We start from the raw sequence: 27,132 nt of genomic DNA, 5'->3' as shown, positions 1-27,132 counted from the left end.
AAGTGAAAGATGGACGATAAGTACACTCCTGGAAATTGAAATAAGAACACCGTGAATTCATTGTCCCAGGAAGGGGAAACTTTATTGACACATTCCTGGGGTCAGATACATCACATGATCACACTGACAGAACCACAGGCACATACACACAGGCAACAGAGCATGCACAATGTCGGCACTAGTACAGTGTATATCCACCTTTCGCAGCAATGCAGGCTGCTATTCTCCCATGGAGACGATCGTAGAGATGCTAGATGTAGTCCTGTGGAACGGCTTGCCATGCCATTTCCACCTGGCGCCTCAGTTGGACCAGCGTTCGTGCTGGACGTGCAGACCGCGTCAGACGACGCTTCATCCAGTCCCAAACATGCTCAATGGGGGACAGATCCGGAGATCTTGCTGCCCAGGGTAGTTGACTTACACCTTCTAGAGCACGTTGGGTGGCACGGGATACATGCGGACGTGCATTGTCCTGTTGGAACAGCAAGTTCCCTTGCCGGTCTAGGAATGGTAGAACGATGGGTTCGATGACGGTTTGGATGTACCGTGCACTATTCAGTGTCCCCTCGACGATCACCAGAGGTGTACGGCCAGTGTAGGAGATCGCTCCACACACCATGATGCAATGTGTTGGCCCTGTGTGCCTCGGTCGTATGCAGTCCTGATTGTGGCGCTCACCTGCACGGCGCCAAACACGCATACGACCATCATTGGCACCAAGGCAGAAGCGACTCTCATCGCTGAAGACGACACGTCTCCATTCGTCACTCTACTCACGCCTATCGCGACACCACTGGAGGCGGGCTGCACGATGTTGGGGCGTGAGCGGAAGACGGCCTAACGGTGTGCGGGACCGTAGCCCAGCTTCATGGAGACGGTTGCGAATGGTCCTCGCCGATACCCCAGGAGCAACAGTGTCCCTAATTTGCTGGGAAGTGGCGGTGCGGTCCCCTACGGCACTGCGTAGGATCCTACGGTCTTGGCGTGCATCCGTGCGTCGCTGCGGTCCGGTCCCAGGTCGACGGGCACGTGCACCTTCCGCCGACCACTGGCGACAACATCGATGTACTGTGGAGACCTCACGCCCCACGTGTTGAGCAATTCGGCGGTACGTCCACCCGGCCTCCCGCATGCCCACTATACGCCCTCGCTCAAAGTCCGTCAACTGCACATACGGTTCACGTCCACGCTGTCGCGGCATGCTACCAGTGTTAAAGACTGCGATGGAGCTCCGTATGCCACGGCAAACTGGCTGACACTGACGGCGGCGGTGCACAAATGCTGCGCAGCTAGCGCCATTCGACGGCCAACACCGCGGTTCCTATTGTGTCCGCTGTGCTGTGCGTGTGATCATTGCTGGTACAGCCCTCTCGCAGTGTCCGGAGCAAGTAAGGTGGGTCTGACACACCGGTGTCAATGTGTTCTTTTTTCCATTTCCAGGAGTGTAGTTTGGACAAGAAGAGAATAGAAGTTTTGAGATGTGGTGCTACAGAAGTATGCTGAAGATTAGATGGGTAGATCACATAACGAATGAGGTGGTACTGAATAGGATTGGGGAGAAGAGAAGTTTGTGACACAAGTTGACTTGAAGAAGGGATCGGTTGGTAGGATATGTTCTGAGGCATCAAGGGATCATCAATTTAGTACTGGAGAGCAGCGTGGAGGGTAAAAATAGTAGAGGGAGACCAAGACATGAATACACTAAGCAGATTCAGAACGATGTAGGCTGCAGTACGTATTCGGAGATGAAGAAGCTTGCACAGGATAGAGTAGCATGGAGAGCTGCATCAAACCAGTCTCAGGACTAAAGACCACAACAATAACAACACTAACATTTTTAAGCACCTTACAATACTGTTTGTAATGGGCTGCTGCTTTTATGTTTTGACTGTTTCTAACGTTTTGATATAATTGCCACCTTGTTCTACAAGGTATTCTTATCCCTCTAGTCAACCACCCAGGCTGCCTGCTTGTGCTAGTACCCTGTTTTGAACGTTCTAACGGAAAGCAACTTTCAAAGAGCACGAGAAAAGTCTTGAGAAAAGCATTGTATTTATCGTCTACTGCATCAGCGCTATAAACATCTGCTGGATCTGTCCTTTTCTTTCAGATATGTCACCATCTTGCTCTCTGAAATGTCGCCCAGCCCGATGGTGACGTTGCAAGGCGCTACAGTTTTGCGCCACTATAGAAGAAGATTGCAAGCACCTTTGAGCGAAATTTGTTGCGATAGGAGACAATTAGGCTGTTTTCGAAACTTGACCATTTGTGCTGTGCAGTGCAGCGCCGCAGGTAGAAGCGCGGCGAGCGCGCAGTGGCTGGACGGGGAGCGTGTTGGCCGGCGCGCCAGCTCGCGTGCTCCCCCTCGCCCCACCTCACCCCCACCACCCCCTTCCCTGCGCCTCCGGCCGGCGGCGGCGGCAGCGCAGCGCCAGTCGCTCTGTGACCTCCCCACGCTCCGGCTGCGCCTTCACTGTGCTCCACTGTGCCCGCCCACAGCTCGCTGTCACGTACTCCGTCGAGCACTCCACCTAGGCCCGCGCCGAAGCCCGTCCGGTGATAAGGCAGCTAGCTGTCCGCGAGTGCTTCAGCGCAGCGCCGGAGCAGGTGCACCTTCTGGTGGTGACGTCACAGCGCCGCCGACACGACGCGAATCAGCGCGCTGCAGCCGCCGGCGTCTCCGGACGCCTCGTCCGGCGGAGACCGCTGCCCCGAGATGAAGTGGTGAGTGCGGCGGTCGCTCGTATCCAGCGTGGCTGCTGCGAGTGCGCCATTATCTTCTTTACAACACAGTCCACACATTCAAACTGCTTCATATTAAGTGTTTTTGTCTGTAACGAACAAAATAATGAGTTAATGGAACATTTCCTTTTCTAAATAGGCAAGAAAAATTACTTTTTCTGCATCTTCTAACAACCCTACCACAACAAAGGACAAAATTTAATAATGATTGTGGTGTTGCTCGCGCTGCTAAATACTGCATTTTCGGGAAACAACAAAGTTATTATGTGGCAGGTGTCATTAGAGCACAGTTAATAAAGTCATTTCATGTCATAGTGAATAAACTAGGCACTTATCTTTTTGTGTTACCCACGCTGGCTCAATCGTCGAAAATCTCGGTGGTGATGATTCCAACCTCGGATGCAGTAAGGCCTAGGTTCTGCTATATTCGAAATTTTGTAGATACGCTTCACAAACCATTCTTGAAGATTAAACCTTTCAAACTTAGCACAATGGTGATGTAAAAAAATGATAAGCAGTCCGAATTTAAGTTACACTTCCTTTTAATTGCTTTTATTGCATAGTGGCAAAAGAAAGAATACACATAAGAATAATATCATTTCAATATAAACATATCGATGTATCACAAATGAATTCAAATCTGAATGTTGTCTCAGAAATATGTTAATTATTTCTACAGAAACACAGTAGAATATTACTGGTATCGAGAGGTCAGGTGAGGTGCCGTAATGGTTGCGTAATTCAAGTACCATTACAATGTGTATGAACTTACCTTTTTAACCATTTTCAAAAGATTTATAAATTTTTAAATAGAACAATATATATCTTTTCTGTCACGTACATGGTGTATTTAAATCATCCGGGTACAGACTAATTTAAATCGAATTTCCGTCAGTTTTAGTTCCGAGTTAGAAACGTTCAAAGATTTAGGGGTGGACGCTACGTGCTCTACATAAGCAGCTGTGATTAGATGTATTTTATCGAATCGTGATGTTCATTTAAGTGGGGTGTTAAGATGCCTCATAAAAGATCTGCGTGTGAGATGTAACAGTCGCTGGTGTCACAGAGCGGAATCGTTTCTCAATGCGCTGTCTGAAGTCATGTTCTATCAGTCTCCAGGGTGCATCCTCGCACTGCTGTGTACAGGGAAGGTCGGCATGCACAGAGAAAAGACCTTCGGTCTACCACGGATAACGACGAAATAAAAACAAAGGAGTCAGGTGATTTCCAAACATCGAGGAGCGCAGTCGCTTCAACGCGCCAGCAACTTCACAGCTCTTGTCTCGGTCGTTTACGAGGCACACTGCATTATGCGGCCAGGAAAATGGACACTCATTTGAGCATCTCTCTCAGATGAGTATTCCGCTATATTACAACAACCAGTTATGTATAACATTTTTCATCCGTCCCTAAAATTTTGAATCCCTTACTAAAATCGATATAAATTTGATTTAAACTGGTCTGTACACAGTTTAACTATATCAACTACACGGCAGTATGTGTATTAATCTGCATAAAGACCAGTTTTTCTTCCGTTTACGTATCTGAACAAATATTCCACTCACCCATTGTTTTGTAAGTTACTGGGAAAAACACATGCTGTATACACTATATGTAGTCCTTCAAATGAGATCAACGTCCGATGCACGAGTTACGGACAGATAAGACCGTCAGCCTTTGCTACTCCATCTTTTGCGCAAGGATCTTCCCTCATTCATCCCGACACAAATGCGTTTCTTCAGCCACTTGTTTCTCCTCTCCGCTGTCACTGTCGCCGAAAAATTTGAACATTAAAGGAATATTAAAGAATGTAATCGTCTCCACCAGTCTCCTGCCTCAAATGAATCCTTTGTTAAGCATTTCCAATTACTTTAGAGCGCGTGTGGATAAATCATCCTGCCATGCACAGTCATCAATGAAAACATCGGAACAATACCTTTTTTTTAGAATTCTGTGTATATATGGTGCCCATCTATTATCAGTCACACTGATAATCACTATATTTATAATTGACTATTCCTTTCTTCTGTCAATGGTGATTTCTCGATGTATCTCAGTACTGAATTGCATATTATCACTCCAAATACGACAAACATGTCAAATTTCTTATTCTCAAGCTAAGAGCATATTTCACTCTACGAAGATTTATGAGGTTCTTCGTTGAGAATTAATCTAAACGGGAAAGAGATAAACGCTGGACACAAATAACCAATTACAAATGAATGCAGACTGTTTCTTCTTCTTCATCACCTGGCATCCGTTACTAGCGTGCACCTGTGGAGTCAACCACGCACTGCTGTGGCTGGCGGACTAAACGTCTTGTAATTTAGGGATCGGTATCTGTCTCTTGAAAGTACATTGCGATGTGAGAATATAATTTTGGCTGGCGGACAAAGTCCGGGGCTTTTGTGGGTGGGGGCAATTCCTCGTTTGACGGTTGCCTCAGCCGGCCTCGGTGGTCTTGCGGTTCTAGGCGCTCCAATCCGGAGCCGCGCTGCTGCTACGGTCGCAGGTTCGCATCCTGCCTCGGGCATGGATGTGTGTGATGTCCTTAGGTTAGTTAGGTTTAATTAGTTCTACGTTCTAGGGGACTGATGACCACAGCAGTTGAGTCCCATAGTGCTCAGAGCCATTTGAACCATTTTTGACGGTTGCCTCATGAAATTTGGCCTGAGACCGGGAAATAAGTATCCATAAATTAAGCACACACGACTGATTGCAGTTCAGTTACATGTTGGCATGGCAGAAATCACTTCGTTCATTAAATATATAGATAATGTGGTGCCCATTTATAATAAAATAAAATAACGGATAATTAACAGTTGCTCTATATTTATTTGGACACGTTTTACAGCGTACAAACCAAACAGATTTTGAAACGTGCATCTGTAATATCTCATTGTCATGTAAAAGAAGCCACATAAAACGTCGAAGCGAATTACTCTAGATAAAACCATCTTGATCACGTGTTATTTGAAAACGAGCTACCTTTTCCAGTGGTCCGAGATGCAACAATGTATGCAATAGAATGGTCTGTTCGTGTAGCAAGACACTGGCAACTGTCGGAATGCGACTAACGGATGATTTTAGTGATCAGAGTACACGGTTGGGGTTCACGCTTTTAGTGTTTGCTCCCAGATGCGACCGATTTGATTTGTGTAGGAATTGCTGTAACACACTGTTACCACATAAAAATCACACCTCCTCTATCCTTCACCGGTTATCCAATTAAGTTGCAAGATTTCATAACGCATACGCGTACTGTCTGCACCTATTCTACCAAATAATCTGTACCGTAAATCGCGATTTTTATTTTTCTATTTACTCGGCCCGTCTACGCCAATCTTCCATGACATGACATACAACTCAGCAAATATTTTTAACGGTGTTTACCAGCCAGCCCCATCTTGGCCTAAGCACTCTTAATCGCACTTCAATAAACTCCTGTCCCATTTCAAGTATGTAGCAAACCTCTTTTCTGCGGTTTTTTCTTTACAGTCTGTTTTCACATAACAGCTATGAGACAAAAATTTCAACATACAAAGTACTCCATCGTGACGTGATGATACAGCAACTTGTAGCGACTAATATTAAAAACAGTCGTAGGTCGCACACAACTCACGTAAAAATTTTAAAAGTGACTGCCTAGAGGCACGTGTCAATTATAAGTACGATACCAAATGGAATAAACCGATAAAAATACTATAAAAACGTTTATCCTACTGCACAGGCGTCTATGAGCTTCTGTGTTTCTGCCTCGAAACATAGTTTGCGATCTTCCACATTCTGAACTACATCCACTTTCATTTTATTCTGATACCGTTTGCATTTGTTTGTTATTACGGCTCACTGCGCCGTCTAGTGGTTGTCATGCCAACTAGTCCAGGACAATGCCACGTGCCCTCGTCATACACGTGTCTGCTTTGTGTGCCTCCGGCGCCGTTTTCGTCTGGGGCCATATTGACAGCTTGTGCCTGTGGTCTTGTTCTGTGCTGCTGTGATTGTTGTCACCGACGCTCGTGAGATAACTTCGCTATGTTGTTTTCTACTTCTGTTCTCTACCGGTCCCTGCTCCCGGTGTCTTACGCGAAGCTGATTTTAAGATCTAGTTTTCAGTTTGTTCCATTTGATATCGTATCTCTATCCCACGCGAGCCTCTTGGGAATCACTTTAAAGTTTTACGTGAGATATCATACACGAGTGTACGTTGCTATGTCGCTTCAAGTCGCCTATTTTCTCATAATCAGTTTGCTGGTATAGTGGTCCAGGATAGGAACACGCCGAGTTAACTGTGCAACCTACGGCTGTTTTTAATATTAAGCGTTTCAACGACTCGTACCATTCCTGTGTCTTTGCATCTGATCAGAAATCTTCTGCACTCCCAGAAATCCTACACTTACGCTGGGAGGTTATAGTTATACGTGCTTATAATTTGAGTGACATTACACTGGTAAGTTAATATATGTAGACTTCATTTCTTTTCTTTTTCTAAAGCAGTTTTTGGTAGTAACAAAATGCGATTTATTTAGTGCATATAGTACGCTTGTAATGCAGAAAGTGTGGGTTCTGCATTATAAATGAGCGAGACGGAAGGGCGACAGAGACAGGTCGCGCTATGTTCACGTGGAAGCAAATAAAGAGAGAAACTGAGCCAAGCTCAAAACGCAGTTCTGCAGTAGCCCTAGAACCCTAAAGCGGGGAAAATGTTCCATTGCTACCAAACTATCGTATAGGATCAAAGGAAGTCATAATTTATACGTTGTGCATTAGTTAGTAACATTATAAGACATCCATTGTTATGTTGCAGATAAAATTAAGTACAAACTGTCCTGTTTCGTACCCAATCGCAATTCTAAATTTTATGAGGGTTCAGTAATCTATGTTTGACGAGATCAATATTTCATGCCACATGTCTGCATTTGTACGTATTTGTTTCATTAAATTCGAGGATATTTGCAAAAACGCGGTCGTTCAAGTAGCTACAGGCCGTTACTTTGAGAGGAAAGAATAGAATTACACGTAAATGCCTTTACTAATCCGTATCTGTACTTTTCTGATGGAATGGAGTGATCGTGTTCGGTAGTGCCCACTGCCGTGCCGACAGTGGAGTTTCCCGGTTTGTTACCGTTATCAGCGCGTATTCTGCAACTTGTCTACGGTGAATGCTGTGCTACTCGCAGTCCTGTAACGCGACATAAAAGTAGTGGTCGTACAAAATGTACCAACCGAAAAACACCAGAGACGAGCGTAACGCCTTGTAAGCGACAATTGAGTTCAAGAGCGGCAAGAATCACTGCCATGGATGAGTGGAGGTCCATCTCAGATAGTTTCTGAGCGAACGTGACGAAGACAACTGCCCTGTCTCACTCCCTTTCATCGCCTCAGTTCTTATAACTGCCTTCTAATTTCTCCACAAGTTGTAAATAGCCTTTATCATCCTGTGTTTTATTCCTTTCACCTTCAGAAATACAAGGAGAGTATTCCCGTCATCACTGTCAAAAACCTATAAATGCTCTAAAAGTAGATCTGCCATTCCTATCCCGAACGTTATTCCAAAAATGGTTCAAATGGCTCTAAGCACTATGCGACTTAACATGTGAGGTCATCAGTCCCCTCGACCTAATTAACCTAAGGACATGACACACATCCATGCCCGACGCAGGATTAGAACCTGCGACCAGAGCAGCAGAGCGGTTCCGGACAGAAGCGCCTAGAACCGCTCGGCCACACAAGAAAGTTATTCAATTTGTACATTTAGCACACAGTAAAGCAAACGAAGAAATATTTGGAGTAAGAATTAAAGTTCAGGGAGAAGAAATAAAAATTTCGAGATTCGCTGATGACATTGTAATTCTGTCAGAGACAGCAAATTGAAGTGCAGTTGAACGGAATGGACAGTGTCTTGAAAGGAGGATATAAGATGAACATTAACAAAAGCAAAAAAACATAATGGAGTGTAATCGAGTTAAATCAGTTAATGCTGAGAAAGGAGACACTTAAAGTAGCAGATGGGTTTTGCTATTTGGGCAGCAAAATAACTGATGATGGCCGAGGCAGAGAGTATATGGAAGGTAAGTTTCAATGGTAAGAGAAGCGTTTCTGAAGAAGAGAAATTTGTTAAGATCGAATACAAAGTGTTTGGAAGTCTTTTATGGGGGCATTCGTCCAGACTGTAGCCATGTACGGAAGTGAAACATGGAAATATACAGTTTAGACTAGAAGAGAATAGAAGCTTTCGAAATGTAGTGCCACATAAGGATGCCGAAAATCAAATGGGTTGATCACGTAACTAATGTGCAGGAATGAATAGAATTGGGGAGAAAAGAAATTTGTGGCACAAGTTAACTAAAAGAAGGGATCGGTTGATACGACACATTCTGAGACATCAACGGATCGCGAGTTTGGTTTTGGAGGAAGGTGGGGGCGAGGTGGGGGGAATAGGATGGTAAAAATCGTAGAGGGAGACCAAGAGGTGAATACAGTAAGCAGATTCAGATGGATTTAGGCTGCAGTAGTTATCTGGGGATGAAGAGGCTTCCACAGGATAACGTGTGTGGAGAGTTGTATCAAACAAGTCTTCGGACTGAAGACCACGACAACATCTGCATTTAGAGGCTAAAATTTACAATAGCACAAGTTAAAATTCACATTCACGGTTTATGTTCGTATGAAAGACATCTTTAAGTGAAATAGTTCCTTAGCAATTTTACCAGGTAATGTTTATCGTCGAGAGACTGCTGAAACAAGAGCCAACATCGACGCAAATTTCAGCAAAAATTTTCAAAATTTTTAGAAGGAATAGCAACGGATTGCCGCTATTGACGGTTATTGAGAACTCCAAGAATTGACGATGGCCATTAGTTCTTAATGTTATCAATCAAATGGCAGCAATAGTCACAGAAATTTCACCTCCATACGTGACGTTCTAACTGCTTTCCCCTACAATAACAAGTAGAAATATCGGCAAGAAAGGTTTTAATTACGAGTACTAGCAACAGTAAGCAATATATATGTAGACTAGAATGAGATTTTCGCTCTACAGCGGAGTGTGCGCTGATATGAAACTTCCTGGTAGATTAAAACTGTGTGCCCGATCGAGACTCGAACTCGGGATCTTTGCCTTTACCAACTAAGCTACCCAAGCACGACACGCCCCGTCCTCACAGCTTAGAGCACTTGCCCGCGAAAGGCAAAGGTCCTGAGCTCGATTCTCGGTCCTGCACACAGTTTTAATCTGTCAGGAAGTTTCATATCAGCGCACACTCAGCTGTAGAGTGAAAATTTCATTCTAGAAACATCCCCCAGGCTGTGGCTAAGCCATGTCTCCGCAGTATCCTTTCCTTCAGGAGTGCTAGTTCTGCAAGGTCCGCAGGAGAGCTTCTGCAAAGTTTGGAAGGTAGGAGACGAGGTTTTGGCAGAAGTAAAGCTGTGAGGACAGGGCGTGAGTCGTGCTTGGGTAGCTCAGTTGGTAGAGCACTTGCTCGCGAAAGGCAAAGGTCCTGAGTTCGAGTCTCGGCTCGGCACACAGTTTTAATCTGCCAGTAAGTTTTATATGTAGACTGATTACATTTCCTTAGTGTTCTACCAATGAAGTTAAGTCCATCCGCTGCTTTCCTACTATTGAGAGTAAGTGGTCGCTATACTGAGTTATTTGTATGGGTTGACCGATTATGAGTATGACTCTTTGATATTGTAGTCATAGGATATTACGTTTCTTTCGTTTCTTCAATTGCACAGTTCTACACTTCTAAACATTGAAAGCAAGTTTCAAGTCTTTCCACCAATTTGAAATCTGGTCAATATCGAACTGAATATTTGTGCAGCAGTTTTCCAAACAGTACTTCATTAAAGATAAATGCATGATCTGCGAATAGCCCGAAGTTTGTATGAATATTGTGTGACAGGTCATTAACATACAAAAGTTCTCAACGAGGGTCTCAACACACTCCTCTGCGATCCAGTCCTAAGTTTCGCTTGTACTTTCTGGGCATTCTAAGGATGAGAAAAAAATAAAAGAAACTACGCACCACGAAGCCGTTATTCGAGTGGGACGTAAATTGGTAGATGTGATGTACATGTACAGACAAACAAATGATCACCATTTCAGAAAATTGGTTGATTTATTCAGGAGAAAGAGCTTCACAAACTGAGGTAGTCCATAACGCGTTTATCCACCTCTGGCCCTTATGCAAGCAGTCATACAACTTGGCACTGATTGACAGAGTTGATGTATGTCCGCCTGATAGCGTGCTATTGGCGCTTCATATCATCAAAATGACGATTTGGTTGGAAGGCCCTCAGGATAATGCTGTAACTGATCTCAGTTGGAGAGAGATGCGGAGACCTTGCTGGTTAAGATACCAGGATGGTTAAGATGCCCAGGATGGCGTGTCAGAAGGCAACAGAACATGGAGTGGAATATAAGGGTGTCACTTATGACAGCCAAAGAGTTCCTGTTATGAAATAAAATGGCACCGCAGACCATAATTCCTGGCCGTCGGGCCGTATTACGTGTGACAACAGTCAGGATGGTATCCCACCCCTGTCCAGGGCTCTCCAGACACGTCTTCGTTTGTCATCGAGGCTCAGCTCGAAGAGGGAGTCATCAGTAAAGACAACCCCACTCCAGTCAGTGGTATTCCAGACAGAATGTGTGCGACACCACAGCAAACGGACTTGTTGGCGTGAATAGGTCAATGGGAGCAGCCGCAGTGGACGCGATGATCTCAGTCCCCTTTCTGTGAGCCGCCTAGTGGTCATTGAAGCATGAATTGCCCGTCAGACCGATAACAATGATGAATCCGAGGTCTCAGTGTCTCTCTGACGTTTGCTGGGTCCTTTCGTTCTGTCGTGTCTGTAGGTCTCCGCTTCTTTCTTGACGCTGTGCTCTGCCATGGTTCACCCATTCCAGCCAACAAAGTCGAATATTGGCATCTTACTCAAATGTCGAACGGTTCGCCGATTACTCCAGCCGGCTCCTCTACACGTCCTCTCTCTCAACTTCTGACATCTGCGCGTATTGTTCATGCGTGTTTCTGCGCGTTATAGTTACTGTCGAACTGAGTGTACGCAATGAAATTCAGAAAGATTTTATTTCCCTGTATCGACATGTCCCCTGTTTATTATCCTTGACAGCTGAGCGATGAAACTGCGCTGCAGCGTCACAAATTCATCAGCCACCAAAGTTAACAATTTTGCATCTCTGGTCGATACCTGTATGGATTCTAATCAGTTTGCATAACTCCTTGGTGGTGCGTCTTCTTCTTCTTCTTTTCCTTTTTTTTTTTTTTTTTTTAGTAGCCTGATTGATCAGCAGATGATAAGAGTAGGTGTGGTGCTGTGTCGAATGCTTTTTGGAAATCAAGAAATATTATGTCTACCTGACTGCCCAGGTCCATGGGTTTGAGCCACGTGATACACAGGTATGCGCAAGATGGGTTTCAAACCCTCGATGTTTTCGGAATGAATGTTATGAAGGAGATCCTATTACATACCTTCTGCAGTAACTCACCAACCGTTTAATACTGACTGTATGCCGTTTTCAGTTTCAAATTAGGTGGAGAGAGAATAGGAACATATTTAACTGCGCCTGACGTACGCGCGGCACGGAATAAAGAAAAGCGAAAGGCCCGAGGCGGCCTTTGCGCAGGCGCACTCTTCTGCACGGACAAGATATGAGGGAAGAGGTTTCCGCCATAGCAGTAACTCACACGCAGGCGGCGGCTTGGCTCACGTTCAACCCGCAGCTGCGTGTGGGGCTCAGCTCTCCCGCTCCGCCCTGGACGAGCCTAGCCTCTGGACTCTTCTCAAGAGCGCGGCCGCAGTTTCAGCTCCCAGGGGACATCCAGCACTAGCCGTAGGCTAGTTGGTTGGTTCGTTGATTTGGGGGTGGGGAGTGGGGGGAGGAGGGGAGTACTAGCCCTGAAGCGAGAGGGTCGCTACGTGACAGATTCGTTCTGTACCGGATTCCACGAAAGATAAATGGGAGAAAAGTAATCTACCGAGTCAGTTATCCGAAATATTCCTGGTGTATCAGAAGTCGCTTACGTTTCCGGGAAAACAATCTAGATCATCAGTACACTCTGCTTTTCTTGGTTGGGTCGCCAGCTACAAGATAAAAAATGATATCAAGCAGTCACCTTAATTTATCTGACCCCTTTTTTAGAATAGAACTAATGGCCCAGTCATCGCACGCATCGGCTAGTTAATTTTAAAAAATGCAGATCACCTTTTCATCTAAAACTAATAAAGGTGACAGAATATCACGTCTAATCCATCAGTGGGGTTTTTCATCGTATTCCTCCATGACTGCATTAAAATTGGGGAATGGGACTGCGATGCTGATGTCCTGATTCACATACGGTCTAAAAGATTTATGAGACAACTAGATATGTGAGTACCAAGCGTTGCCATGGTAATTATTGTTTCTCATCTTCTATTAGTACACCTTATACTCTCCTCCCTGTTCACCTACTCCTTTTATTTTCGTTACCCCCCCCCCCCCTCTATTTCTCCATCTTCTCCGCTTCCCTCCTTCACTAGCTCTCTAACTCTCTCTCTCACTCTCTCTCTCTCTCTCTTTCTCTCTCTCTCTCTCTCTTTCTCACCCACTCACTCACTCACTCACTCACACACACCCACCCACCCACCCACACACCCACCCACACACACACACACACACACACACACACAAACACACACACACACACACACACAGATTTTCCACCTCCCCTCTTTTGGTTCATCTCCTCCTCCTCCTCCTCCTCCTCCTCCTTCCCTCTCTCTGTCTCTCTTCCTTCTTCTGTCTCTGTCCGTCTCATCTTTCTCTGTCCATTTCTGTCTCCCACTCTCCCCTCTGTCTGTCCATCTCCCCCTCCCAGCGATTTATATCCTCCCCCCTCGCTGTCCTTCCATCTCCTCCTCTCCCTTTCTCTCTACGCGTAATCACGCTCACCCCAATAGGACCCTGGTTGTTCTTAACCACACAGTATTTCTTTCCAGATCGTAACTGAGATGCGTTGGAAATTTGGTTGATATAGTTAATAGGCGAAGTATTGATGCTAAGCTGTGTTCGCATCGACCCTCTGTCCATAATTATGTTGTATAAATGGAGATGATGTTTTAACTACTGACGATGGCTTTGGCAGAATTGTTTTATGAATCTCCATTGTATGATGTGATTTTAGTGTATTTTACTTCTGATGAAGGTATATTTACATACACGGAAACCGTGGTCAAGAATTTTAATAAATCTTTATCCTGCAACTGTTTTGGCTGTCATCATTTACCGAGATGATATCGTTCCAGTGGTCTACGATGAGCTACTTACTTTTAACTTTCCCAACATACGTACATCTCAAATACATTTCATATATATTTAACGTATTTCACACGTATTTGTACTCATATTTCACCTGTATCTCTAGCGAATTTCGCCCTGCAGTTTCATTTTCGCATATGTTAATGTTTATGACGTCGTTTCTTCTCAACTGTGTGTTGTATAACGAGACAATTTTGCAGGTGCACCCAGCAGTATGTCGGCTGCTGGCTGCGAAATTTGTTGTGAATAGAGTTGGTAGTAAATAAGTGATAAATTAAAACGTCCTGCAAGATGCGGCAGTTTTTGAGACATCTGAGTGATCATTACGTCATATCTCCTGAACTAAGTGTCGTACAATGATATATCTTTGTAGATATATACAGCGGCAGCTATGCGTCTGCGAGAAGTGTTACGAATCGAGTTAGAAACAATTAAAGAATAACTTTGAAGGTCTTCCATGCTGCTGTAGTTTTTCGCGCATCTGAGTGTTTGCGACATCACATCTACTGAACTGTGTGTAGTCGCTGATATAGTTTTGCTGCTACATTCAGTGGTATACGTGAATACTGTCTGCAAAATGAGCTTGTTGACATATTTTGTGCGCCCTGTCTATTAATGTTTTAATCAGCCTTCTTTTATGTCTTGGGTGCTGGTTAGAATCTTTCTGCAGATAACGATCAGTGTGTGTGTTATTTTTATGAAAACCTTATGACCCAATGATTTACCCTCTCGTTTGATTACAGTCACATCTAAAAAGTTCAGGTGACCATCGATTTCCTTTTCCATAGTGAACTGAATTCTTGGATTAATACTATTCAGATGTAACAGGAAGGCATCCAGTTCCTCTTACCCATGGTTCCATATAACAAACGTATCGCTCTTTTTCTAGCTGTTTGCAGCGCCCGTTGTTCAAAGTTCTCCATGAACAAGTTAGCTATAGCTGTACTAAGAGGGCTTCCCATCACATAGATGATGAGATTGAACACCTCAGAGCGACCTTCAAGAAGAATGGGTATTCCAACAGAGAGACAGATCGTGCACTGCGCCCTAGACTGTCAACCAGGACGGACGAGGATCGACACCAACCCAAGGGCAAAGTATTCTTACCATTCATCAGTAAGGTCACTGATCGCATTGGAAAATTTTTAAGCAAGTACGATGTGGGAACTGTTTTCAGACCCACCACGAAAATAAAAGAATGTTTAAGATCCGTAAAAGATAAACGACATCATCTAGCTATACCAGGTGTCTATAAAATTCCGAGCATTTGTGGAAAGGTCTATATAGGCACAACAAAATGAAGCGTCAACACCTGTCTGGGTGAACATAAAAGGAACTGCCGCCTCGAACACATTGATAAATCGGCTGTAGCGGAACATGTGTTTCAGGAAGGTGATCATGAAATAAAGTTTAGTGAGACGACCGTCATAGCAAAGACGTGGCATTATAGTGAGCGAACGTACAGAGAGACCATTGAGATTGCCAAACACCGCAATAATTTTAATAAAAAAGATGAAGGCATTAAGCTGGATAAGATATGGATGTCAACATTGCAGCAATAGCGTGACATTCAATTAATTTCAATTGAGAAAGTTGGCAACATCAGAGATCACAACACAGCCGACGTCACGTGATTGACAGCGGTGCCCTCTGGATGGCTCATACATATGGCGCTCGCTCGCGCTCTCGTTGTAGTTCGCCCATTGTCCACGGAGGATGCCTTCCGCAGTCGAAGGAGAAACGTCAGGGGAGAGTTTTATGTATGGACCACGGCATCTCAGCTCGGAAGTGTTAAGTGATGATAACACCTGCCGTGAAAGCCTTCATTCTATGATCAACGTGCTTTAAAGATATCATTGGCCCGCCACAGATGTAGCACTGAGGTTGTTATTGAAATGAGGCTGCAACCAACAAGTGAGTTGGCTCAGGCTTCATGGTATCAAAAAATCTGTCAGATTTCAGTTCTGACTGCCAAATTTCCTTTAATTCTTTTTTTTCTTTTGTACCACAATAAGAACTTGGGACACAAAGCATCAAACTGCATACTTTATATTTTACAGACTTACATAGTCCGTATTACAAACACTAACAAGTCTTGAATTTTAAGTACATTTGAGAAATTATATTGAGAAAAATAAGTTACTCTGATACCCTGTTCTCCGCTTTGTACGCTGAGTCGCGATTACTTAATATAATTGTATAGGGCGCGAAGTTCAGAGTTTAATCGTACGTCTTGCAACGCGAACTGGACCGTAGGGAGCCCAGTATCAGACTGACATGGTCTGGCAGAGTTAGCACGAATCACGTGGCTAGGCGCGCACTTTTGGCGGGAGCCGAAGACGAACCAAGCGCTTGGTCTGCATATCGTTATTCCAATCCTAACGAAATTTATTACAAAAATGAGATCGGAATTGAGCGAATGATAGCTAACTTGTTAGTACTGGGAGGTTAGTTTCCATCGCTGATAATTAACTCTGAACTATATTGAATGCTACTAAATGAACTTTGGAGATTTGGAGCGTTGGTTCCTATGCCGGCAGCCAATCATATTACATTCCTACTGAACTAGCGCTATTTCTCCCGTGACTAGTACTCAATGTACGATCTGTTGTCTGCATCTCACACCACTTCTGACGTCATACTTCGTCTAATGCGATGTCAGTTAACCTACGAAGTGAAACTTGGGAGAGAATCTCATGGCTCCAAAGCCAGAAATGTCACAAGTGTTCATATCGTCTCAGCTCATCACCGTACTTAAATAGAATTGCAAGTTTTTTTTTCGTGGTGTATTAGCTACACACAAATCGAGCTGTCATTCTTATTACTACTACTACTACTACTACTATTATTATTTAGCTGAGGTGTCTTTTCGGCATTCCGGCTTCTGCCTTTCTGCATAGATATGAAACGGTGCTGTAGGACAAACCGTACTCCTTTCTTTGAGAGCTCTGTCGTCTCACTGGGACAAAATCCTTTTCGCGGTCATTACGGCTGCAATAAAACGCCAGCCGCGCCTTTTCTAGCTTTAGCCCAGTTTCCTTTGCTCTCTGAGTGTGGTCGATGGCCCCTGTGAGTTACGTCCAATTACGGTCGCTCTGGCGAAATTATACTTCTGGGTTTTGTGTTTCTCTGTTGAGAACTAGGTCGAGTGCTGCGAAATATCATCAGAAACACGTTTCAGTGACGAAAATGGAATGCATCTGCATACAACTGCTTCCCCATTTCTCGCATACAAACTGTTACTGTTACCTTAGTAATTTTCGTATCCATCGGATTCTCGTACCCTGTTTTGAAATGCACTACTGGAAATTAAAAATACTGGAGCATGAAGCGGGCAGCTGACAAAGGTCACACTGGCATGAAATGTTTTACTTGCTGCATGTCCAAATGTTTGACTTTATAGCGGAACCACAGAAAATAGAAATGAGTGACGCCTTCTACATTCCATATACAAGGAAAGATTAGATAGTGCGTTTCTTATTCAGAAATCGTGTCTGAATGTGTGTTTTTTTTGTGAGTAAATCGTGATACACCTCGTGTTGGAAGGAGAAACACCTCCCGCTCTGCGAGAACAGACGAGTCTGCTCAGTTCTCCGGATTCCCCCACCACTGCCCTGTTCCTAGCAAACGTGGGAGTGGCGTGGCTGTATACCGAAGGCTGCAGGCGCCTAATAGCAAACCGTGATGGTTATCAATTTATACACATTTTTATTACAGAATGTGTTGTATTTCTACAACAGTGATACAGTCAAACACGCTGATTACTCCGAGTAAAATCTGTTAAACCCTAACGCTGGTGGGACTTTATCAATTGTACCACATGTTGAACCAAACATCGAGATAATTTCAGCGGCTTGTCTGTGCAGTCGAGGATATTGGTTGCAGCTTGACATTTTATAAAAATCTAGAAAATTGCTTTTACATTGATTGTATATCAGCTCAACACGTAAGTCATAGAATACATCAACAGCCAAAACTGAAGATGATCTGTCAAATAAATCTGAATCAGTCTTCAGTCGTGCAATACCATGGAGTCTCTTTGCGAACTCGTAATGAAATGTTTCAGTTACCGTAACGTAGTCAGTCTTCTTTTGTCCGCAGACAACTTCCTTAAGTTCTGGGAAGTGTTCCCTGTCATGAACCTGAAAATTATTTTTCTTTATGATTAATTTGTGTTTGATAACATTAATCGTGTGCGCCAATCTGTTACCGAAGGACTCTCCAGTTGCGTTAAGAGAATGAAATCGATTTTTTCGTGATGTTGACCATTTTGCCACTACTCTACTTACCCTCAACTCTTCTTATTTCCTAATACCTGCCTTCAGTTCAGTCAGCACTCACTCTCATTCGTCAGAAGAAAAGTGCAACGTACAGTTTTTGTGGCTCGTGTTATTGATGTTCCGTGGCGTGTTTTCTCCAAGTCGTAAAAGTGCGATGGCATATTAAGCACTCTGCATGGCCTTCGATACGAAAAATGAAGCAGTTCCCATTCTGCAAGGAATGTTGTGGCTTCTCCACTTTTCATTTTCTTGGACAAGTACATGGATGGCAAAGTATTCCTAATGACGAACGTAAATCTGACTGAACGCAAGCAGTATTGTCAGCAAACCAGACGACTGTCCAGCTTTTGCGGTGTCAGGTTGCAGCCTTCGCTTTCCTTTTCTCCCTCACCCTCAGCCGAACACGCGCGGAGCGCTGGGCAGGAGCGCAGTCGGAGCGCTCGCGCCAGGGCAGCGCCGTATCGTCAGGCCCAGCCCGGCAGCACGTCACAACGGCGACTAGCGCCCGAGAGGATTGCTCGGCCGCGCAGCATTGTGTAGCCACGCAGAGTACATTGTGGCAGTGCGACGACGTCTGCAGCATTACGGCCAGTCAGCAAGGTCGCCACCGTTGCGACTTTCGCTGACGAGGCAGGAAAGCTGTGCGCCCGGCAATTACCCAGACGAGTTTAGGCTCTGCGCACGACATCACGGTGGACTTACTCGCATGGAGAGCCTTCGGGGAGAACCGACATTCCTGTCATCGGGCGCATCACCTGACGTAAATCGTTGGAGTAGCATCTGGTACACAGTAAGGTCACATTCCGTTTACATAGCCCTTAACTCGGATAGCAGTCGTTATATTTCTGACTCGTTAATACAGGTGCTTTGGGCTGTCTTCGTGATGTTATCTTTCGACGAGTAGACTTTCTGTCCTGAGCATCCTGTGCTGTCCTGACCTACCTCAACACAGAGAGCGGTCATAAATGATGACTAACTGAAACCCTCAGCTGCCGACAGATGTGGTTGATATACCTCGATGTGGACAGCTGAAAATGTGTGCCCCGACCGGGACTCGAACCCGGGATCTCATGCTTACATGGCAGACGCTCTATCCATCTGATCCACCGAGGACACAGATGAATAGCGCGACTGCAGGGACTTATCACTTGCACGCTTCCCGTGAGACTCACATTCCCAACTGTCCACAATTCTACATATATGAACAACACCTGTCGGCAGCTGAGGTTGTCAGTTAGTCATCATTTATTCCAGGGGAAAGCTGCACGGTCATCAACAGTAATTGTTCTTTCGAGAACAAGTTACTGTCTTCGTATATATAGAGGGCGGTCAGTTGATGCCCTGGACAGCACCAGCTCCACATCTGGTCATGGACTGGCGAGAGACTGCGACACCAACACTCGCTCCCCGATGCAGTTGATGAGAACCGAAATACAGTTGAAGCAGCTTGCAGTAACGTGGCTACCTCTGTATTGCAAGCTCAGTTCGACTAGATGCACAGCGAAGTTAGTGCCATTGCTGCTGCAGCTCTGTCTACTAAATTTCAAACTGAATCGTGGTATCATCCTACCACTGTACAGGAACATAATAAGTAAACTTCATTATTCGCGATCGTTGTTGGTGTTGGAATTTTATTGTTAGCACTTTAAACAGCGGTCTTCAGTCGTCCGTACCGATGGGCTTTCAGAAACCGTGTGCTGAATTTTTATATTTTCTCACTCACTACTAGGAAAGTATTAGTCCTACAGAAAAAATGAACCTTCTGGTAGGAAATCGAATACAGATAAATTTTGTACTGTAATACTTTTTGCTAGAGGCCAAGGTTTTCAAGTTGTTCAAGAAACAGTATTTGAAGGTCACATTTGCACATTTTTCTTGAATAATTCGAAAACTATGGTCTCTGGCGAAAGTATATTTCAGTATAAAATTTAACTACAGTAAATTACCTGCAAAAAAGTCCTGTTTATTTCTTCTGTGGGACTAACAGTTTATGCATAGCAAGCAAGAGGATACCAAAATCTTGTGCATATCATTTGGAGACATTGTGGGTTGCAAAAACCCATTGGTAGGGGCAGTTGAATCGTCCTTGTGCTCATCGGCTGCAGTGTTACAGTATTGAGGATTCGGTGCTTTGATATATTTTCACGATATCTGCAACAGTAGTGAGAGTTACTTTAACTGTTGTTCATATACTTCAGAGACAGAAGTCATTGACGGGCACTCATTATTATAAGCTTAACAAGCCAGGTTCTTATAACACGCATAAGTGCACTGTGGTGTGCCACTTCTTGACTCAAAGAACGTAATCACGACGCCCAAAAAGAGGTTTCTACACAAAAGATAAGGACTCACGTGCCCTATCTCTCTGTTTGGGATTCTATTTCCGGGACCGCTCATTCGTGCTTAGAGAATAGCACTCGCAAAATCGCGTGAAGAGGTGACATTCGGAGGCGAAAAGAGTGGACAAAGTAGTGCTTAGCTATCCTGCTCCATTACAGGCTCGTTAATGGAAACGAAAAAGAAAGAAAAGACAAAGAAAATGACAATCTGAAAAGGACTTTTTATTTCATGTTATTGAAGGTTCTGGTATTATAAATCCATACAGCGTCTTCGAAAACACAGGCTTGCGCGGAATGATTCTAATACTTCACCATTTCAATAATTGATCTTCTGAAGAAAGAACATTGTTTCATCCGAGGAGAGTGCCTTCACTATCAAGTTGAGTAACTTGTGTTTTGACTTCAGTTCACAGGTAACGAAAATACTCTGTCTGTTTTCATGACGGTACTACGACGTTTCCCTGCACTCTTCTACTACCAGACATGGGCTAAACAAAAGTCTATGACTGGCTGTAAATGTTGGACGGTCTCGCACCAGTCTGTAGGGTAGCCACATATCTGACGGGTTGCCCTGAATCCTCTTTTGTTGACAGATTAATTAAGCAGCGGGTAGAATTTGCATGACGGAAAATAGCAGCCCTCGACAAAGTGCGGTCATAATTTACTAAAAACAACGCTTATTCCACACACTTGTACGATGTGGTAGTGTGGTTTGTGTATCGGATTGTAAACTGGTGAGCATTCAAATTCTAGTCGTGGTACTCAGTCAAAATAAATGAAAGCTGTGAGCTCCCGTGGTTCACTACAAAGCAGTCACAAGTCTGAACCAGAACTCAATGGAGCAAATTCAAGTTGTGTTAAACACACCGTGCAAAACACTTTGAGACCACAAACACAAGCGAAAAGTTTCCAGGTTCTGAACGCGTGCAACATTCCACTGCCTTTTTGCATTACCCTTGCAAGATGCAAAATCTACTGCATAAATACTACCAAGTCCACTGACTCGGAGTTACCCAGACACTTTCAGACACTTGCAGACAGCGAATGCTGGGCCGCAAGTTGCTCTGGCCGTCACAGCTGCATAGTCCTCAGTGTGTAGTCAGCAAAATTACGAAAGTCCGTTCAGTGTCCTGACGGTACAGACCGTTAGTCTTGTGTAGGTGCTAGTTCGTTGTATAGAATCAGCGCAGTAATCCAGATCGATGTGGTCCCATCACAGGAAGCCAGAAATGGGCTACTGAGGTCACTCACGTGTTCTGTATCTACGAGACCCGTGCAACGTGAGTACCAGGAATGGTACAATAAAACACTCGCAGCCACCTAACACGAGCGTGGACTCGGACGAGACCTGCCTTGAAGGCGCCACCAACAACTGAACATGAATTCTAGGGTCGCAAAGTCGCAACACATTTCTGCTTTCCATGTCTCAGATTTCGGTCCTCATGTTTCACATCTCGTACAAATTTTTCGGTGGTCAGCTAGAATGCCTCCTTAGCTGCTGGCCCGTCGCTGCTGGGTTGGTTCACTTCTTTGGAACACATCATAACGTTATGACGCAGCTGGAAGAGGTATAAAAAAAAAAAGAGAAGGCAGAAATATACCGCGGAGAAAAATTCTCTAGTAATGCTAGCAGTCTTCTCTCCTTTCTGTCAGTCCTCATTCAGTTCAAGATCCTACTTTAAATATAAGATAGTTAAACTATCGCTTCAGAGAAGTCAGAGGCAGGACGATCGTTTTTAGTTTCCGTGGCTAAGTAAAGAAGAAATTGACGAATTTAATATGCCATGTTTTGACGTACGTCGTAAAAACACTATATACTACAATAATATGGAATTAACACCAAAATAGCAGTAGAATGAAGTTTATTACTATTATATTTCTTAAAGCTGGTGCACACAAATTTTGTGAAGAGCTCTATCCAAGTGAAGTATTTCTCTGAATCTAATTTTTTTTAAATTTTGTATAGCGACGTGCTAAAACCACTGAGGGACATAAATTACTGCATTAAAACATTTTATGTACGTTTATTATTGTTATAATTAGAGCTCTAAGCATCAGTGGCACGTCAAAATTAGTGGTAAGGCAAATTATATTTTGTGCCTTGAGAATGGCATTTTTATATGTGTTTTATATTTGTTTAAATGCTGCTTGGATTCCGGCTCTGTCTCTTATCAAAAAACAGAGGGACAGAATTAGTGCTACCTCACCTGTTGATTAATAGTCACTATCGATATTTCTGATGTTGGTTTTCTTTGGTTGTGTGTCGACTCTGCGGTTACTTGTTCTATGTGTGGTATCTTCCTTGTTTCTCCTCTGTGAACCGAGGTATTACATTCCCTCGCACATTGCTTCCTCCTTGCATTTGTGCCTTGAGAATGGCAGGGTGTGCTCCTGTCGAAATATCGGCGGTGGTCGATAACGTCACCCGGCAGCAAACCCGTAAGTTATTTGAAAATTATATTTCGTTTGCAAGGAGGGGGGGGGGGGGGGGGAGGGCAGACAGAAACTCAGAACATGGATAGTCTACAGCAGAAGAAGCCTCTATACAGACAACTCCGCCTATGGTTTTAGGCGCCACTCTCACAGCAACCAGTCCCCACTACCGCGAACGGAGACGTTAAAGTTGGTTCAAATGGCTCTGAGCGCTATGCGACTTAACTTCTAAGGTTATCAGTCCCCTAGAACTTGGAATTACTCAAACCCAACTAATCTAAGGACATCACGCACATCCATGCCCGAGGCAGGATTCGAACCTGCGACCGTAGCGGTCGCGCGGTTCCAGACTGTAGCTCCAGGAACCGCTCGGCCACTCCGCGCTAAAGTTGAAACCCTCTCGAGAAACGGGACTGCTCCAGTAGTATGTGACAAATGAGTCCTGATATTGATCATGCATAAGGGAACATTCGCCTTCCAGTCATTGATAAGCAAACATTAAAATACGGCCTAGGAGACTTTAATTAACCGTCAGCATCCGTCCATAAATAGTAGGAGAACAGCATATTACACGTAAGTAATATGAAGGACTACCATACCCGTTTAAGTTGATAAAAATGTAATATCGTAAAGTTATACTGTCGACACGAAAAAATTTTGGAGTATAAGTTGCAGGATGCTGGAGTGAATGTTTTCGATTGGCCGCCAGCTAACATTCCGACACAAAAGGAGACAGGCGTTTCGCCGGGACGACACATAAGGAGCGGTCCGGAAGCGCCGCGACGCGGCGTCTGTATCGATCTTATCTGAGCCGCGGCTAGGAGGAATAAAACATTTGTGAATGGCGCGCCGAACGCGGGCTGCCGACCCTTTGTTCGGCTTTTTGTGATTTTCCCGTTGACTGAGAGTTATGGCCGCTTCATTTGCCGTGGCCACTTGCCACTCAGAGGAGAGTCGTTTATGTTGTACGTTTTGTATCGTGCGGGTGTACGGTGAATACCTGCTTGGCCTAGGCAGTCTAAAGAAACAAGCAGGCTTTCATTTGCTGTCGTGCCTCTCCTGGCTGACTATGCGCCCAGCGCGCCACACGATGCAATGTGTCGCGGGCCGGCAGCACTCTTAGGCGCAGAGGCAGTAGTCCGACTGCCAACTCTGCCAGATGAATTATACTTGCATAACAATAACTATGACGATGCAGCGAGGTTGATAGTATGGATCAGCCGCCAGACAACTACAGTTTCTTTTCGAGTGCCACGTGCTACGTGCTGTGCTGCATGTTTTGTACCTCTTAGAACGTCGCAGCCTTGTCAAGCGCCGCGCGGGGTAGCCGGGGGGTCTCAGGCAACTTGCCACGGTTCGCGCGGCTGCCCCCGTCGGAGGTTCAAGTCCTCCCTCGGGTTTGGGTGTGTGTGTGTGTGTGTTGTCCTTGGCTTAAGTTAGTTTAAGTTAGATTAAGTAGTGTGTAAGCCTAGGCACAGATGACCTTAGCAGTTTGGTTCCCTACAAACTTCCTACCATCACTTGTCACGTGTGGCTGGCAGCATGCCGGAAAAACATCTCCTCCACCACTGCAATTATCATTCACACCGTTACTTTATTCGAGATATAGATTCACTAAACTAAATAATAAATAAGTGGTGTTGAAATCAATGAGGATGCAGTGACATGAAACAGTATCAGCCGCCGCGAGGGATTACCTGAGCGGTCTTAGGCACTGCAGTCATAGACTGTGCGGCTGGTCCCGGCGGAGATTCGAGTCCTCCCTCGGGCATTGGTGTGTGTGTTTGTCCTTAGGATATTTTAGGTTAAGTCGTGTGTAAGATTAGGGACTCATGACCTTAGCAGTTAAGTCCCATAAGATTTCACACACATTTGAACATTTTGAACAATATCAGCGAACGTCAGCAGAAATGCTTAGTTCGTAATGTATGTACGTGGCGAGGCATGAAATATTGGCAGAGCAGGACCTGAACTAGGATAAATCCATAGAAGTCGGTTATCGCTTGAGGCAGGTTCAGTCACGGACCTCCACGAAATACTTTCCCCAGAGGTGTTGCTGGCACATACCAGTATGTTCCTAAATTCTTGTTTTAATTTTTCTTCACTGCTCTTACAGGTATTTTGATGTAGCCTGTTGTTCTCTTAGATAGATTAGCAGCTCGTGTATGACCTTCTGTTCATCCGAAACCTGCCTGTCAGTTGTATTTCTGCAACGTTCTGATTCAGAATCGTATTTTTCCATGAATAAGTTGTGGTTCATCGGATTTTCGAATCGAATCCAATGTTATCCTCCTGCCAATGTGGGCTAGTCTTCCAGTATTTGTTACACTGTGTTTTAGAATGTTGGGTCTTGTTGTTTTACCTAATTACCGTTTAACTATTAAAGTACTACTATCATGGAACGTAACAGCCTTGTTAACGGGCCGGGGAAAACTGAAAGACTATTAAAAACGCTTCAAAATAATTGCAACGTATTGGATATAACCAAACTGCCTTTAGCCTGCAGTAATTTAGCGATACAGAGCGACAATCAAAGGAAACAAATTACTGAAAAAGGAGGAAAACGGCCATCAGTACATCAGACCTCATAGCAACAGAACTTTACATCTATTCACTAAGGTACTCGGTTCTAAGGTTCTCAGTTAGCTGTATAACTGAGTTGGTCTTCCGACCACATGTTTCATTTTTTTGTAGGCTCAGGCGACTAAAGCCGCCGACCTTTGTGGCCGAGTGGTTCTAGGTGCTTCAGTCCGGAACCGCGCGGCTGCTACGGTCGCAGGTTCCAATCCTGCCTCGGGCATGGCTGTGTGTGCTTTCCTTAGGTTAGTTAGGTTTAAGTAGTTCTAATTTAGGGGATTGATGACCTCACATGATAAGTCCCACAGTCCTTAGACCTATTTGAACCTCTTTGATAGTTACCTAATTCGCGTCTCTCTGAAGATTTTATTCGGTAGGATAAAGATTCTGACAGGGATAAAAAACCAGTGGGAGAAATAAAGTTGAGCTCTAACACACCCATACTCATGCAGCTATTGAATTATCTAATAGGCGCGCCCCAACGTCCACTAACTCTTCTGGGCAGCCGGATCGGATTCCGCACATACTGTCACTTTTAACATTCTGCTTCATACTAAGAGGTTTATCCTGCCATCATGAATTGGCCACTGGGAGTAAGCACACGCGGAATTTATTAGTGAATTGTAGATTAAGTTGCAACACACACTAATGGGGAACCTGAGAACTCGTGTATTGTCCCACCAAACAAAGCTTTTTTGGAGTTCCAACAGAGGAATTGCATTTAACCAAATTTGCTCGAAAATTACGTTCACACTAATCGGATTAATACATAACCTAAGTATGGACCCCTGAGACCGAAAGTCTATTGGGGACCTAGTACTAGTTTCAAGACTTGCACAAACGGAGGTCAGCTAACGACACTTACCTTTGTAAAATACAGAAAAATAAACAAAATTACCGAGCCTTGCAACTCTCCACTTGCATTTACAAACCTGAAAGAAACACAGGCTGGTGGGTTATACCGCTAAGTTCTAAATTCTGATACCCGATTACAAAACCAGCAAGACACTCCTCGCTGGAGCGTGGATGACTCGCCGATGGCGCGCTAGCTGCTTTCTCCTGCACCGTGACGCCGCCGTCGTTCGAATCGGAACATCGCAAAATGCTGAATACATTATCAACCGCAAGCGTCTAGAGTCGTAAAAGGCAAAAGACGCGGGTAATAAATCCACTGTATAGAGCGACCGAAATGCAAGTTAAATAACGTTCGTCTGGTTTAGTAGGTCAACCTCGCTACGAAGCCAACTCGCGCCCCTACAGTTCCCACCGCCATGCCCAGTTATCGATTTCTGCATTGTCTGTCGACGGGACGTGTCAGTCGTAAAAGTCCCAACGACCACTGCCATTGTGTTGTAACAGTAACCGGTTCTTCACAGATTGGACATACCTACTCTGAGAAACAAGTAAGAAGTGCGAAGAAGGGGACACGTAGCACGGTACC

The 27,132-nt window shown here is 44.5% G+C and overlaps 1 protein-coding gene across 2 annotated transcripts in view; it reads left to right on the top strand.

Moving 5' to 3' along the window:
• The first annotated feature begins 2,435 nt into the window (after window positions 1-2,435).
• The window catches only part of LOC126284389 (tau-tubulin kinase homolog Asator-like), a 556,186-nt gene continuing 531,489 nt past the window's right edge, over window positions 2,436-27,132 (top strand). The window contains exon 1 of one of the 2 annotated variants that reach the window (XM_049983277.1): window positions 2,436-2,724. In XM_049983277.1, the coding sequence (XP_049839234.1) occupies window positions 2,717-2,724 (8 nt within the window). In that variant the 5' untranslated portion in view covers window positions 2,436-2,716. The remainder of the gene's footprint in view (window positions 2,725-27,132) is intronic. The other variant, XM_049983281.1, reaches the window with a different exon arrangement.

Source organism: Schistocerca gregaria, chromosome 8 (assembly GCF_023897955.1).
Source record: "Schistocerca gregaria isolate iqSchGreg1 chromosome 8, iqSchGreg1.2, whole genome shotgun sequence".
In the NCBI taxonomy this organism is placed as follows: domain Eukaryota; kingdom Metazoa; phylum Arthropoda; class Insecta; order Orthoptera; family Acrididae; genus Schistocerca; species Schistocerca gregaria.
The sequence above is the reverse complement of the archived record's forward strand: the minus strand, read 5'-3'. Positions and strand labels throughout refer to the sequence as shown.